General features: G+C 40.9%; 1 protein-coding gene across 1 annotated transcript; it reads left to right on the top strand.

The window, feature by feature from the left end:
* Positions 1 to 44: 44 nt before the first annotated feature.
* LOC114659647 (uncharacterized) lies at positions 45 to 15,926 on the top strand. The gene is made up of 9 exons (XM_028812241.2): positions 45 to 618; positions 719 to 853; positions 940 to 1,094; positions 3,579 to 3,715; positions 4,387 to 4,480; positions 10,143 to 10,478; positions 10,574 to 10,757; positions 14,673 to 14,800; positions 14,902 to 15,926. Exons 1-9 carry the CDS (start codon positions 537 to 539, stop codon positions 15,229 to 15,231), a joined length of 1,581 nt encoding a protein of 526 aa, XP_028668074.1. The 5' UTR covers positions 45 to 536; the 3' UTR covers positions 15,232 to 15,926.
* The last annotated feature ends 1,502 nt before the right edge of the window (positions 15,927 to 17,428 follow it).

The raw sequence follows: 17,428 nt of genomic DNA, 5'->3' as shown, positions 1-17,428 counted from the left end.
TTCCGATGACATTGCTGTGTTGACCCACAGGATCGAAACATATACTAATCGATTTTTTAAAAAATGGAGAGGAGTGTGACTCTTGTCTTGATCAAATTAATCTCGTATGATGTCTGTCTGGATTATTTTTACTGATTCCGCTTATTCTAGTATCAGGGTGAAGGGGAGCAGACGTCTGATACGACAAAATGAATGAATATTTCCCGTTACTGCCTTTAAATCTGCTTCGCAAATGTATTTTCTTTTAACACAGGCAGACGTTTTCGATTCCGATAGACAATCAGCCAAGCACCGCGTTCACAAAGCTGACGACATCTTCCAGTATTTCAGTGAGAAATAGATCGCGGATTTTTGCAGCTTTACCATAGTCTCCCGGAACCCCGGCGGTCCGGGGTACTGTATTATTGCGTGTAAATTGACAGGTTAGAATCATTTGTTACATTTAATCTGGTCGTCGTTTTAGCTTCTCTTCTCGTTTATTAGACAACTCGATTTTGACTTTAGTGCGTCTTCGGAGCTCGCGGGCACTGTGAAGCATGATTGTCAAAGTGCAATACAGGAACTGCAAGAAGTACATCAAACTGGCAGAGCCCTGCTTCAGTGAGTTTGTCGCCAAAGGTATGCTAATGACACATTTTATAGCCATTAACAATTTATTTGCGGTTTGTGAGGGCCGTCTTCGCAGCCTCGCACTAACTCACCTCACGTTGTCTTTTAGTGAAGAGCAAGTTTACAATTCCGGCGGAGTCCCACATTGATGTCACGGACAACACCGGCACAGAAATCGATGAAGATGTCTTCCCGGACCTCGTGACGACTCTTGACAGTTGTTTTGTTGTCTGGACAAGTTTTGGTACGAAAACGTATTTGGTCTTAGAGTTAAATCTGGGCGTTTGGGAGTCGGGTGATGGTTCATCTAAATGATTCACTGTCTTTCAGATTCCCCACTGGTCGCTTCCTCACCAGTTGTGACAGATACGAGGTCAATGACGCCCTCAAGCAGCATTGGCAGTGACCAGGATAGCGTGTCCTCTTCAAAAAGAGCCAGGCTGGAAGGAATCGATGAGACGGTGGACGGCAGAAAAGCCCGAGATGTAGGTACTCACTCTCTTTAGGAGGTCGCGAATGCGTGATTAGATAGATAGATAGATAGATAGATAGATAGATAGATAGATAGATAGATAGATAGATAGATAGATAGATAGATAGATTAGCATGTGATCAGACCCTGCAGTGAATGGGAATGCTTAAGGCAGAAAGGTGCTTGTATGGTAGAAAGGCGCAGTGGTTACTCCACACAACCCCAGTGTACTGGGTTTGAATCCAACATGTCTGCATGTTCTCTTTTGGGTACTCAGGTTTTCATCCCGTATCTTCCATATGAGGTGCGTGCAGGTCAATTGGACCCGTGGCCGTCTGAGGTAGTAGACCCTACAAAGGACTGCTGGACCATCCGTGCTTGGTTCCTGCATGCCCCGTGACTGTGAATTGGAGTAAATGGGTTTGAGAATGTCATGTTGGCATTATGAAAGCTCTTAGTGAAAGTACCTTAGAAACATTTACAGAAAGAAGGCTTGGTGGCACAGTGGTTAGCTTTGCAACCTCAGATCCTGATGGGACCTCGGTGCAAACCAGACACTGTTTATATGGAGTCTACATTCTTCTTCTTCTTCTTCTTCTTCTTCTTATTATTATTATTATTATTATTAATAATAATAATAATTCTTCTTCTTCTTCTTCTTCTTCTTCTTCTTCTTATTATTATTATTATTATTATTATTATTATTATTATTATTAATAATTCTTCTTCTTCTTCTTCTTCTTCTTATTATTATTATTATTATTATTATTATTATTATTATTATTAATAATTCTTCTTCTTATTATTATTATTATTAATAATAATTCTTCTTCTTCTTATTATTATTATTAATAATAATAATTCTTCTTCTTCTTCTTCTTCTTCTTCTTCTTCTTCTTATTATTATTATTATTATTAATAATAATAATTCTTCTTCTTCTTCTTCTTCTTATTATTATTATTAATAATAATTCTTCTTCTTCTTCTTCTTCTTCTTATTATTATTATTATTATTATTATTATTATTATTATTATTATTATTAATAATTCTTCTTCTTCTTCTTCTTCTTCTTATTATTATTATTATTATTATTATTATTAATAATAATAATTCTTCTTCTTATCATTATTATTATTATTATTAGTATTATTAGTATTATATAGGATTCTTCTTACCATTCACATTGAAAAAGGCAACTATTAGTTGAATTATATGAGTGGTCATGAACCAGGTTCAATTCTCAGCTCCGTTCCTTTCTGTGTAGCATTTGCACATTATCTCCGTGTCTGTGAAGGTGTTCCCTGCTCATTCTGGTTTTCTCCCACATCTCAAAGACATACCTGTAGGGGTAACTGAAGCCTCTGAATTGGCCTAATAGAAGTGGGTAATGCCTGGGTTCAATTTGGACCAATTTGCCAGTTGTGTATTTTCTGGTGAATGCCAATTGCGTTGCATGGAGATGGGCAGTGAGCACAGGTCCTACTAGAGGACGTTGAGCCCTCATGCCACCCTCATAGAGTCTGTTTCTGACAGTTTGGACAGAAACATGAACACCAGTAGCCAGGTTCTGGCAGTGCTCCTCCTTGCTCAAGAGAGCAGATACCAGTCCTGCTACTGGGTTGATGCCTTTCTATGGCCCTGTCCAGCTCTCCTCTTGTAATGGCCTATCTCCTGGTAGCTCCTCCATGCTCTTGAGACTGTGCTGGGAGACACAGCAAAGATTCTTGAGCTAGCACATATGGATGTGCCATCCTGGAGGAGCTGCACTACCTGTGCAACCTGAATCCGCTTCATTGATACCAGAAGTGACAAGGACACTAGTAAAATACAAAGCTAGAAAAGAATCAGTCAGGAAGGATAACGAGGTAGCAATTGTCCCGGACCATCACCTTTAAAGCCATTCCCTTTTTGTGAGTTGTCTTGCTGTTGCCTCTCCAGTGCCCCTATTGTCACTTTCGTTTGCATCAAGGTAGGTGAAGTTGATGGACAATCACTTATGTTTCCCTGAAGTTTCATTGACTTGCTGTTAGACTGGTGTGATTAAATGTTCCCTTAATTTTTTTTCTGAGCAATATATAATATCTATATTAACAAAACACTTGGCGTAGTCGGCAGGATTTGCATGACATTGTGGACAGGTGGAGTTTAGTGCTGAGCAAAAAATGGTGGCGGATGAGTGCTGTGCTTAGAGTAAGTCTCTGCATATACAGGCATGGAAGTTCTTCTACTGCTTACAGCATAGAAAAGGAAGGTACCGCTGAGGACCTTTGTAATCCAGACATCACAGGTTCACAGGTGAAGACCAGCAGTTACTACAATGTTACCAAAATGTGTCATCTGGGATGGATTATAGTGCGATTCCTTGAGAAAATCATGGACAACATTTTGGTGTGAGGACACAAGTGGCGTGGGTGATTTTTTGCCAGTGACACAAACACACACACATTCCCTAGTCACTATTGCCAATTAGCCTAACCTGTCGAAATTAATTTTCAGATGGTGAGGGAAGTTCTGAGTAAAACACCGGGAGGTGCAGTTGTGATGGAAGATTATAAACAATCAGGTGGTCTCTCAGATTCATCCAGGAGAAAATTGGTTAATATTCTGGCAGCTCACATGACTGAACAAGAAGGGTAAGTTCTCTTATACGCCGGCAATGCCATTAGCTTTATTAAGAATTTGGAACTCTTCTGCTGTAGAGCTATCAGAAGTCATGCCGGTTCCTAGCAAAGCTGACCTACTTGCAGATGAACTCTCGAATAATGAAATCCATAAACCTTCTTAAAGCAGAGACAGGACCAATGAATCGTTTGCTAATGTGCCATTGGTCAGCTTCATCCAAGTGAAATGATAGAAGAAAATCCAAGATGGCCCCCCTTGACAGGGCTTTTCACTTACATGGCTAGCTTTTTTCACCCTGTTATGGCCTAGAAGAGACCCTCCAAGTGTATGCATCCTGGAAATGCATTTGGGCAGGAAAATGGCATTGTGTCTAGGAAGATTTCACTTCACAGCTTTTCTGTGACTGGAGATCCTGACAGACAGACAGACAGACAGACAGACAGACAGACAGACAGACAGACAGACAGACAGACAGACAGACAGACAGACAGACAGACAGATAGATAGATAGATAGATAGATAGATAGATAGATAGATAGATAGATAGATAGATAGATAGATAGATAGATAGATAGATAGATAGATAGATAGATACTGTATTAATCCTGGTGTGTGTATGTGTGTGAGTCCCACTCAATCCCAGTCAGCATGCACCTCATATTCATGGTTTCATATTTTACAGAAGAATCCCCTGCAAGCAAACTAAAGAAATCACTGCACTGGGTATCATCACACTGTTTCCAGCTTTGAAAGATCCCTTCTCCAAAAAAGGTTACGTAAGTGATGGCTTGATTATTATTATATTGAGCACACTGTGAAGGGGACTGGCGCCCTGTCTAGTGTGATTATTTCCCGCCTTGTGTCTGATGCTGCCCAGTCCCGGTGACCATAAATTGGATTAAGTGGGTTTAACAATGAAAAAATAAATACTGTTACCGGCTACATAGCTGGCAATTAATTGCAAGTCTTTAGGAAAATCTTCATCAGATAAACAAAGAGAAAGGAATGGGAATGCTTCTACATGTCGCTGTAGGAGGACACGGGCCATTATTGTGTGGCGGGTGCAGGACACTCAGATTCACACTATCCTTAAAGCACTGATTCGTTTATTTTAGCATGGAGGCACTAGAAATGCATCCAGCCTTGCCTCAACACAAACACACTCGCACGCAAAGACATGTAACACAGCGACAGAAATGAATTGATAATAAAGAACACGTTAAACAAATAAAGATGGCAAAAAAAATTAACAAACAACATGCATTCAAAAGGCGATAACTGTTAAACTACCACTGAACAGATGCAACCTGACAAAACAGTAAGCGCAAAACCATAAACAGTGAACACTGACGATACAGACCACAAACAGACTGGTTCCACAGAGGCAAACAGTGATGGTGATGAATGGAATGAAACCTCCTCGATGTTATCCTATCGAGTTCCAGCTGCTACGTGAAGATGTGAAGTCATTGGGAGTGCTCCTCAGACAAAGACGTGTACAACCAAGATGAAATCACGTAAGCAAGCTGGCACAGGACAAGAAACCATAAGCCAAGGTGGTTGTATTTGTAATCCAATTGAGGGCGAAGCTTTGAAACAATTAGACACAGAAAATAACTCAATCCTTTCTGGTGTCTTAGGGCCAGGATATACTTGACGTCCAGAATGTTCCTTTGACATGTTCTCTGAGTACGTCTTCATAAATTAACACGACGCGTGCATGAGCTTCAGTATCAGCAAAAATATGGGTGGCCAATGTTTTCAAGTTTTGGTACGTGACATCAGCATTTCTATCACCATGGCTGAATGTTTCCAGGAAGAGCTGATAGAGCAGGTTAGAAATTATAGACATTGCAGCTCTGACAGGATCAATGTGCGGACTTCGATGTTTGATGAATGGTTCCATGTGGTGAAACAAATCATCTGAATTAAATGCTGATGTACAAAAGTATTCATGGTGCTTTTCTTCGCCCATTTCTTGTATAGGTAATACAAGTGTCCCATATTCCCCGTCATATTGACGTGATATATCTAAAGGTCTCACATACCTTCTTCTGTGTCGCTATTGTCATCTTTTTTTGCACCTTCACAACAGCATCAAAATGCAAAGAATTTTTATCGTCAACCTCTTTCTTCCCTTAGCTCACAACACAGCGAAACCGGACATTGTTTTCCCACCTAGATGATTTATTGCACTGCCATCTGATGGAATCCTCCAGATTTACAAAAAGTACGCGTGCACAAGTGTAGTCAGTAAAGCGTACGAGTCAAACGCAAGTGCACTAGTCATGTAGCGTCATGTATATTCCAGGTCCTTTTCAAAGGTAGCGCCTCATCATGTTTCTTCCCAGCAACCCATGCGTAAATCCTGACTTGCCCGATAGCATTTTACTTCCAGGATTGCTGGGAATGGTAGTCCAATGGAGTAGTGCAGCAAAATCTGTCATGCATGTTGTCCCAGAAGTGAACCCTTTAAGAGCATCAGACTGGCAACCTAGGACATAATGAGAAGACTCCACTGAGATGCTAACAGGAAGACAATCCAACACATGCCAAGAGTGCCTGACACTCTACTTATAGCAAGAAAAACTGAGAGAGACAAGATGAGGGCAGAAGGGCACAAGTGGCAGCCAGACAGCAGACATCTGTCAGGAACCCACCAACCAGCAGGAGCAGGTGCAGTGCAGCCCCTCAGCATGGACATTTTATTAGCAGGACATCAGTGTGGTGTGTCAACCTGCAAAGTGCAACTGGCCTCCCACCTTAAGATCATTGTTCAGCATAAGGTGAGTTGACATCTAAAGAGACATGTCACAAGTAAAATGAGTCCATAACCTAAAACGTAGCAGCGTTTACCCAAAATTACCAAAGTTCCACAGTTTTAAGTTTGCTAATACAGTTGAACCATTTCTGTACGGTCAGAAAACTGTACACCTGTCCCATTTACAGTTTGTTAATGGGTCTTTCAGTCCATGCCAGTAATGCGCCTATTCCGAAACACACAGTGGCTTAATTAACACACACACACACACACGCCGTATTACAGATATAGCTAAGAAGGTTCAATCTCAATCTCATGTTAAGTTACAGGGGGTAAAAGGTTATACCATAATCTATAACTATGGCTCGTTTCATGTTTCATTTATGTTTGGCTGTCATTTAATGAAGAATGGGATAATTTCAGAGGACTGAATCCTTAAAAACAGGGCTATTAAAATGAAGGGAAAAGGAGTTAATTAGCAGTGAGAACTGGTCACTGATAAGGAAAAGAGTTAGAACTCCAGGCCCGGAGTTCGACACCCCTGCATTAGAGGACTCCATATGCAGGTTTTTAGTGGTGACAGTCTGTCTCATGACAAGCTTTCTCCTTGTCTTCCTTGCATCCTTTCTCACCCTTTCTCCAAGTCCCGGTTTTTCACCCTCCAGACAGTGAGATGTTTCTGACCTCTTCTCTTGAATTTAAGTTCAGACAACCACTAGCATAATATAGCAATTGTACCAAATCGAGAGGTGTAAAAAAATCCCTCTAAAGCTGAAGGACCAGCAATGTAACATACTTACTGACTGACCCTGGAGTCGCTTACATTAACTCTTTAATTTCCATTTAAATCACCAAGACTGCAAGGTACAGTACCTGCATGCCTGCCTTGTCATTATTTAGGAGAGCAGTGCTGCATATGTCCAAAATGAAAACGGTTTGCTGCCATGCGCCAAGCTGAAACAGTTGCACTGTACTCCCAGCAGTCTTTTGTTGCCAAAGGGGCTTCAACGAAAGTGAGTAGATAGATAGATAGATAGATAGATAGATAGATAGATAGATAGATAGATAGATAGATAGATAGATAGATAGATAGATAGATAGATAGATAGATAGATAGATAGATAGATAGATAGATAGATAGATAGATAGATAGATAGATAGATAGATAGATAGATAGATAGATAGATAGATAGATAGATACTTTATTAATCCCAATGGGAAATTCACAAGTAAGGGGTCTGAATACTTGTGTCAATGCAATATTTCAGTAAACTGACAGTACACTACAGTGCAAATCTTCAAAATGAAATGCTTCATGGTGTGAATCCATGACAATTCATTTGGCGATGAGGATGGGATTTGCATCGAGGACAGTTGGAGTGTAGAGCCAAAGCTGAGCAGAATAGGTGGAGGCTGACAGATCAGCAGATGTCATCAGAAGAAGCACTAGTTGCAATATTTAGAAATGGTCTCTGCATAACTGAATAAAGGAGTTCTCCTATTGGCTCACACTAACAAGGAGATCGCATTGAGCCAGATGTTACATTTTGTGACTGACCTTCCAATAGTTCACCACAGTCCAAATGTTCAAACTGAGATGCTCTGTCGTGTGAGTTCATGGTAATTCACTTGGTGACGAAGATGGGATCTGGGACATTCTGTTATGGTCTACATAACAAAGAGTCCAAAGGGAAAAATGGGGTCATCTTAGGACCCTATCATTATAAAACTAAAACATGCACACAGCATTTTCTATTTAATTATTATACAAAAATAAAATCATAACAAAATAGAATTCTTTAAATTATAACTAAAATATTCCATTTAGGAAAAGAGGAGTAGAAAACAAAATCTCCACTCAGAAGCATCCCTGTGTTGTGAACTAGAGAGTCCCTAAGCTCAAACATTCCAATAACAGTTCAAAATGCCCACTAGAGGAGGAAAATACCTTCAAAAGCCTGGCAAGTCACACAAGGGGCAATGTACTATGTTTATAAATAAAAAAAATTATCATTTTAAAAAGGCTCAGTTTAACAAGAAGCTCCAAAGAAAACAAAAAACACAGAAGACAAAGCCTTTAAAATACACCATCCAAAGCACACACAGTGCCGACACAAACCGAAACGATTAATCAAAAATTCACAAAAATCCCAGTAGCAACAATCAGGAGAAGTCAGAATGAACCGCAAGGGACTATGGCTTTTCCCAGCCTTTATAGGGGTGAGAGCAGCCCCTTAATGTAGATGGACAGGTGGACCCCACCTCTTGGATGACCAACCAGATCTCATGGTTGAGTGTGTCAAAGGCAGAGGAGAGATCCAGAAGGATCGGGATCAATGACATGTTGGAAGCTCTAGCTAATTGTAGTTGGTCAACCACAGTCAGTAGAACTACCTCAGTAGAGGGATTCATTTTGATTCCGGACTGGTTGGAATCAAGCAACCCGTTCTATACAAGGAAAGAAGAGGCCTGGTTAGACATGGCACATTCAGATGTTTTGAAAAGAAAGGAATGGAGAGACAGGCCTTGAATTGTTAACTTGGGATGGACTGAGTGTTGTTTTTTTTTTTTTGATAAGTGGTTTTGAGGAGTGGGGGTAAAACAGACATAAACATGGTGTTGGCTGAAACATGACACCCTGGAGAAAATAAGCCCCTGTGGGTCTTCGGACAGTTATAACAGAACAAGTCACAGTCAAAATCAAACTGAGTCATACTTCTGGTTGCTTTGGCCAACCAGCTGCCCACCACCTGCAGGGCATTCTACAATACTATAAGTGTGTGCTGAACAGTCTCGCAAAATTTCATCCTTGAATTCCAAGGTTCCCAGTAACTATGGTGCCACTGTCTATAGGCAGGAGTAGCAACTTGGTAGTATAGGGGTGGAACCAAGTGGCACAAGAAGAGAAAAGCAACAGAATAGAGGAGAGTCAGTAACAGCTGGTAATGAACATGTAGTCCTTGTACTTATGTGAAAATGACTAACAAACAGAGATGTAATAAGAACCGCTACTCAAAACTGCCAATCAGACTATGTTAAACTAAAGTACTGAGTCTTCAGGTGGGATTTAAAGGCTAAAACCAGAGGGTATCTCTTTTACAAGCAGGCAAATTATTCCATAGGTTTATGGCCCTGTAGCTAAGAGCTTGACCCCACATTGTGCTTTAAGTAATCGTTGGAATCCTTAATAGACAAACATTTTAAGACTGTAATGTGTGTATTGAAAGGTTCAGATATGTATGCAGGGCCTAGACCAATTATAGTCTGGAATGTAAGAAAAATAATTTTGAAATCATTTCTAAGTTTAACTGGAAGCCAGTGTAGTGTTTTAAGGACAGGGGTTATGAGGTCATACTTCCTAGTTTCTGCAGTTTGGGGCTGACCCACCACACCAAATAGACAGGATTAAGAATTTCAGGATAGCAAAGCCCAGGGTAGAGAGGTGTTTCATACAGTGTCCACCTTCCTTTAACACTTTTGGTGACCTTGTTTAGTATGTGCTTTATTGGTTATAGCAAAACGGTTTTCCTCAGTCCTGTGTCCTCCCCCATTATTTTAGGAGAAGATGTCAGTGAATGCCCTTCTTTTACAACATGTTTTAAAGTATGGTATGCTTGGATGTCACATTTATTGATTATAGCCACTTGTGTTTTCATGATCTCTGTGTGGTCCACTAGGAACATTTCTATGACAGTCAGAGCGGGACTGGCTTCCTATCGTGGAGGCTAAAAACCATTCAGCGGAAGACAAGGCCAAGACATATTCATGAAAATACAGAGAATCAGAACACTGGAGGTCCAGCAATGTCAAGAGACACAATCTATCTTGAGGATCAGCTGCAAGGTGACCAATGTAGAGAAGCCATATCCCTAATGAATCACTCCAACAACAGCCAGCTTGTCCTGCTCAAGATGAGACAGACCTTCCAATATAGACAGTGCTTTGTCCATGACCAAGAGAAATCCACCATCCTACTGAAGGTTTTTCCCCGTTTTCTAGACATCAAGGGATTGGTGAGTTTCTGCATTTGACCAAAAGGTGTCAGTCTTGATTTCTCTAACTTGAATTTGAAGCTTACTCGATCATCTCTTGGACTCTCACGATTTAGGTACTTCAAGACTTCAGTTTGCTCTTTGGAGAAGAAACAGCATCAAAGTTTCTTCAAAAGTGGAGCGTTGCTTTCAAAGATAAAGTGATCAGGGAAGCAAGGACACTGCCATCCACACCCTTCCTGCAGAAGCTGTTGAACTCTGCCAACGTAAAGAAAGAAGATGAAAACCTGGACAATTCAGGTACTGCCAAATACGATTGATCAGATACGACATATGAAGTTTGTTGGTGATAATTCAGGCACTAGAAGGGTTGTGTCTGTTTTAGAAGGGTTGTGCCAGGTTCTTCTATGGCTTAAACTTATTATATCACTTTCTTAATTATTTTTCATATTTTTATTCCTTGAAATTAGTTTTATTGCTTTATTTGACTTGTGTGTTGATGATGCCATGCCGTGTTTACTGTCACACTTGTTATTAATGGGTGCTTTCCCATATGACATGTTGGAAATGATTGGATGTCAGATGCCATTTTACTTAAGACCAAATGGGTACACTTTACCTGAAAACAGTGGAAAGACTTTCTTTATAAACATGTAAAGCTTTCTCAAGAATGTCAGGTTATCAAACAAGCACCATAGTGTTGGATCAGTAGTAAAGACTTGACTTCGGTATCGATACCAGCTCTTGGACCTCAATACCGACACCAGGGATGTTTCAGAGCAAAAAATGGAAAGGTCCCCCTCACACCCAGGGGAGGACCTACTGTGAAACTAATGAAGCTTAGGCCTTAGGACCCCTAATCTCAATCCTAGAAGCGACTTGAGTCCACATTGCTTAAAGATTATATGAGAAGCGGCTTTCAAAAAATACTAATGTTCCTAATATAGTGTAACTCAATACAAAACAATAGTTAAAATAAAATGAAAAGGTTATTAAAGGATGATGTAGTCTAGCCACAAATAAAACGTTCTAATTAAGGATGTCAGTCAGTCATTTTCTAACCCACTTAGTCCTGAACAGGATCACAGGGGTCTGCTGGAACCTATCCCAGCTAGCATAGGCCACAAGGCAGGAAAAACTCCATATTGGGTGCCAGTCAATCGTAGGGCACACACACACACAACAGCAAATTTAGGATCGCCAACCAACCTAACAAGCATGTCTGTGGGAGAAAACCGGAGAGCCCAGAGGAAACCCACACAGACACGGTGAGAACATGCAAAGTCCACATGGGGAGGACCCGGAAATCGAACTCAGTCTCCTTACTGCCAGGCAGTAGTGCTACCACTGCACCACCATGCCAATCACATAACATTAAGGCTCTTTATGAAACCAATTAGAAAATAATTAACAATAAGGGGAGAAAAGGCAAATGTAAGAAGTGTGGAGCCAGGAGTGAGACCCTGATGGGGTCACAGGGACTGAGATTAGTGGCGGTCATACGCAATTCCTTTATAATTAGAACATTAGAACAATCTGGACGAGAGCAGGCCATTCAGCCTAACAAAGACCGGCAGTCCTATCCACTTATTTCTTTTGAAAGTCCCTAACGTCTTACTGTCAACCACACTACTATCTCGCTTATTCCATTTGTCTATCATTCTTTGTGTAAAGAAAAACTTCCTAATGTTTATGTGAAATTTACCCTTAGCAAATTCTCAACTGTGTCCCCGTGTTCTTGATTTTAAAGTCACTGTCTTGATCCACTATCCTAATTCCCTTCATAATTTTAAACACTTCAGTCAGATCTCCTCTTCAGCTGCTTTAGTTTAAACTGTAAAGGCTCAGCTCTTTTAATCTTTCCCTCATAACTCATCCCCTGTAGCCCTGAATCAGCCTAGTCGCTCTTCTCTGGACTTACAGTTGTGCTTGAAAGTTTGTGAACCCTTTAGAATTTTCTATATTTCTGCATAAATATGACCTAAAACATCATCAGAGTTTCACTCAAGTCCTAAAAGTAGATAAAGAGAAACCAGTTAAACAAATGAGACAAAAATATTATACTTGGTCATTTATTTATTAAGGAAAATGATTGAATATTACATATCTGTGAGTGGCAAAAGTATGTGAACCTTTGCTTTCAGTATCTGGTGTGACCCCCCTTTGCAGCAATAACTGCAACTAAACTTTTCTGGTAACTGTTGATCAGTCCTGCACACCGGCTTGGAGGAATTTTAGCCCATTCCTCCATACAGAACAGCTTCAACTCTGGGATGTTGGTGGGTTTCCTCACATTAACTTCTCGCTTCAGGTCCTTCCACAATAGTTCGATTGGATTAAGGTCAGGACTTTGACTTGGCCATTCCAAAACATTAACTTTATTCTTCTTTAACCATTCTTTGGTAGAAGGACTTGTGTGCTTAGGGTCGTTGTCTTGCTGAATGACCCACCTTCTCTTGAGATTCAGTTCATGGACACATGTCCTGACATTTTCCTTTAGAATTCTCTGATATAATTCATAATTCATTGTTCCATCAATGCCGTCCTGGCCCAGATGCAGCAAAACAGGCCCAAACCATGATACCACCACCACCATGTTTCACAGATGGGATAAGGTTCTTATGCTGGAATGCAGTGTTTTCCTTTCTCCAAACATAACGCTTTTCATTTAAACCATAAAGTTCTATTTTGGTCTCATCTGTCCACAAAACATTCTTCCAATTGCCTTCTGGTTTGTCCACGTGATCTTTAACAAACTGCAGACGAGCAGCAATGGTTTTTTTGGAGAGCAGTGGCTTTCTCCTTGCAACCCTGCCATGCACGCCATCGTTGTTCAGTGTCCTCCTGATGGTGGACTCATGAACATGAACATTAGCCAATGTGAGAGAGACCTTCAGTTGCTTAGAAGTTACCCTGGGGTCCATTGTGACTATTACACGCCTTGCTCTTGGAGTGATCTTTGTTGGTCGACCACTCCTGGGGAGGGTAACAATGGTCTTGAATTTCCTCCAGTTGTACACAATCTGTCTGACTGTGGATTGGTGGAGTCCAAACTCTTTAGAGATGGTTTTGTAACCTTTTCCAGCCTGATGAGCATCAACAACTCTTTTTCTGAGGTCCTCAGAAATCTCCTTTGTTCGTGCCATGATACACTTCCACAAACGTGTTGTGAAGAGCAGACTTTGATAGACCCCTGTTCTTTAAATAACACAGGGTGCCCACTCACACCTGATTGTCATCCCGTTGATTGAAAACAACCGACTCTAATTTCACCTTTCATACTAACTGCTAATCCTAGAGGTTCACATACTTTTGCCACTCACAAATATGTAATATTCGACCATTTTCCTCAATAAATAAATGACCAAGTATAATATTTTTGTCTCATTTGTTTAACTGGTTTCTCTTTATCTACTTTTAGGATTTGAGTGAAAATCTGATGATGTTTTAGGTCATATTTATGCAGAAATATAGAAAATTCTAAAGGATTCGCAAACTTTCAAGCACAACTGTACTCCTATGCTGCTATGTCCTTTTTGTGGCATGGAGACCAAAACTGCACACAGGACTCCAGATAAGGCCTCACCAGTGTGTTATAAAACTTGAGCAGAACCTCCTTGGACTTGTATGCCACCCATCAAGGCGCTATATAACCTAACATTCTGTTTGCCTTCTTAATGGCTTCTGAACACTGTCTGACTGTCTACCACGACTCCTAAATCCTTCTCATAAGGTGTTCTCTCGATTTTCAGAGCTCCCATTGTGTATTCAAAAATTCAGTCTCATGTTGTCGTTGACATTATTTGCATAAGGCTGTTAAAATATTTAGCTTGATGAGTGTAATACTTTTATTATGCTCAGCTTTGCTCACATCTAGGACGAAGTAATAAATTCCTGGAAATCAAAATCTTGTTCTAGGAAATTGCAGGTTTGCCTGTTATGGTATTTTGACTCCAAGTTTCATGCACTCACCTTGTAGGTAAATCACTAGGATGACGGAGTCACTAATCAGATGCTCGTTGATACTTTGAAACCAATGACTTCTTGTAACGTTACTGTGTCCTGCAAATTTCTTTTCAGCAATTCTTTTCGTACGCATCCATGCATTTCAATATTTTAAGTGCTATCTCTCAAACCGGTGCCAAACAATGTGGCTACCAAAGCTGTTGCTCCTTCCAACAGATCTGTGCCATGTTTGTATTATTGCTTTTGTAGAGTGGGACAGTGACATGGCATCCCTGTTACTTCTGCTGCACCTCCTTGCACCGCAACCCGGAGGGAGAAAGAAGACGTTGAAGATCAGTGTCCGCGATGCAGCAGATCGACTGGTGAAGTTCCACAAGGTGTGTTCTGCTTCACGTTTCGCCCAATTCCTTTTGTGCTTATGTCATTGTTTAATAAACGAATACACTAATGAGATTGCATTTTTCTCTTTTTCCACTAGTCATGCCCCAATCTGGATACCTACCTGGCAGAGACTGAGACGAACCCCCAGCCATACCTTTTGGCGATAGGCACGACAAAGGCCGATGTGCACAGTTTCTACGTCGTGATGGATAAATCTCTCATTCCCTGTCAGTCCACCTCGTCACTCGCTGCCTTTGACGAGCTTTTTAAAGCTCATTTTGTGTTCTGTGTCAAATATGAGGAATCTCTCTGTAGCCTGTTCACCTTTATTCAGACAACTGTTTACAATATAGATGTCGGTACCACCAGAGAAAGTCCTAAGGTCAGAGAGTTGCGAGCAAAACTATTAAACAAGTGCTATTCCTAACTGAGCCCCGCCATTTTGATGTGTTATGTCTGGCGAGACAGGAATTAGCCGAGCAAAACCCATTTCAGCACTTAATAGTAAGTGACAAGGTGGGGAAATGTATAAGAGATTCTAGGAAGCACTTCATCATCCAATAGTTGTCCAGAATCAGAAAGGAACCATCATATAGTTGTAGCAGATACTCCAACGGCTTGAAGGAAATGGCGAGACAACATACTGGGATGGCTCAGGTATTCGATAACCAGATGAGCTACATGGGCTGAATGGTCTCATTGTGTTGGCAAAATTCCTTAAAGTCTTACTAAGACAAGAGTTAGATGATATTGTATCCAACATGAATGCTATGCTGCCATTAGAAAACAATGAAACACAGTTTATGGAGATTGTAAGAGTTATGTGTCTGTAAGAGAAGGGCAAGGGGGGTCCATCTGACCGCACTGTTCCACACCCTGAAGGTCCCCTGGATTCCAGATGAACCACCAGTGGCTTGGATACAATGTGCAAAATTTTTAAGGAAATCTCAAAAAATGTATTTATTGCTTTGACCTGTGCTGCTTGTGGCACACGTATTTCCATATCATTAGCTCTTCCAGAAAATTGCCTTAAGATGTCCCTCTTGGCTCATATAGACCGTACCTCCCTTATCTCGGAGTCTGTATCTTAATTGCTTAGCAAATGTATTTAAGTTTATATAATGTGTGGTCCCTTTATATCAGGGGTGTCCAAACTCTTTTCACTGGGGGCCGCATACAGAGAACTATACGAAGGGCTGGGCCACCCACTAGAGGTGAGCTCTATTGCCTCACCTCCTGTGTATTAAGCTAGCAGAATCAATCAAACACTGCACAACAATTTTTCTGAAATGTCTTGCTTCCTAAAAAGGTTTTGCTGATTGTGACAGGTACCAACTGGGAATGCACAAATATAGTTTAGGTTTTACTGCATCACGTAAGAACTCTGAGAAACAGACATTTATATGTTTACTGACAATAACGTATTTAGTCACGTTTATGTTTCGCATAAGTTATTAAATTCAGCTAATTCAATTAAAAGTGTTTTGCTCCTGATTTTCTTTTGTATTCAATGTCTGGTGCATCACGTTGCAGTGTCCAACAGTAGTCAGTCAGCATTGACGGATTCCAGTTGCCCTGGTATCGTCTCTCCATCGTAGCAATGTCCTGGTGAAACCTTTCACCGTGTTCGTCACTAACAGCACCAAGATTTGCGGGGAAGAAGTCCAAGTGTGAGTGGAGGAAATGAATCTTGAGTGACATGTTGCATTTCATTGACTTGTATGCTTTGAGAAGTTTGTCTATCAGCTGAATGGAGTTTGGGGCTCTGTATTTGCCCAAAAAATTGTCAACAAACTCTTTGAAGGCTTTCCAGGCAATTTTTTCCAGCCCAACTAACAGATCTTCAAACAGCTTGTCACTCTTAATATGTCTGATCTGGGGGCCAACAAAAATTGCCTCTTTGATCTTGGAGTCAGTTATTCTTGGGAACATCTGTCTTAAATAACGAAAACCTTCGCCTTCCTTGTTCAGTGCTTTCACGAAATTCTTCATGAGTCCCGGTTTAATGTGATGAGGAGGCAAAAATATCTTTGCCGGGTCGACGAGTGATTCATGTGCCACATTTTTCTGTCCTGGAACTAACTTTTTACGGAGTGGCCAGTTCTGTCGAGAATAGTGCATTCACAGATGAAACAACAGTACAGTAATCCCTCGCTATATCGCGCTTCGCCTTTCGCGGCTTCACTCCATCGCGGATTTTATATGTAAGCATATTTAAATATATATCGCGGATTTTTCGCTGCTTCGCGGGTTTCTGAGGACAATGGGTCTTTTAATTTCTGGTACATGCTTCCTCAGTTGGTTTGCCCAGTTGATTTCATACAAGGGACGCTATTGGCAGATGGCTGAGAAGCTACCCAACTTACTTTTCTCTCTCTCTTGCGCTGACTTTCTCTGATCCTGACGTATGGGGATTGAGCAGGGGGGGCTGTTCGCACACCTAGACGATACGGACGCTCGTCTAAAAATGCTGAAAGATTATCTTCACGTTGCTATCTTTTGTGCAGCTGCTTCCTGAAACGACATGCTGCATGGTGCTTCGCATACTTAAAAGCACGAAGGGCACGTATTGATTTTTTTATCTGTCTCTCTCTCTCTCTCTCTCTCTCTCTCTGCTCCTGACG

The sequence above is a fragment of the Erpetoichthys calabaricus genome, chromosome 10 (genome assembly GCF_900747795.2).
Source record: "Erpetoichthys calabaricus chromosome 10, fErpCal1.3, whole genome shotgun sequence".
NCBI classification, from domain to species: domain Eukaryota; kingdom Metazoa; phylum Chordata; class Cladistia; order Polypteriformes; family Polypteridae; genus Erpetoichthys; species Erpetoichthys calabaricus.
The sequence above is the reverse complement of the archived record's forward strand: the minus strand, read 5'-3'. Positions and strand labels throughout refer to the sequence as shown.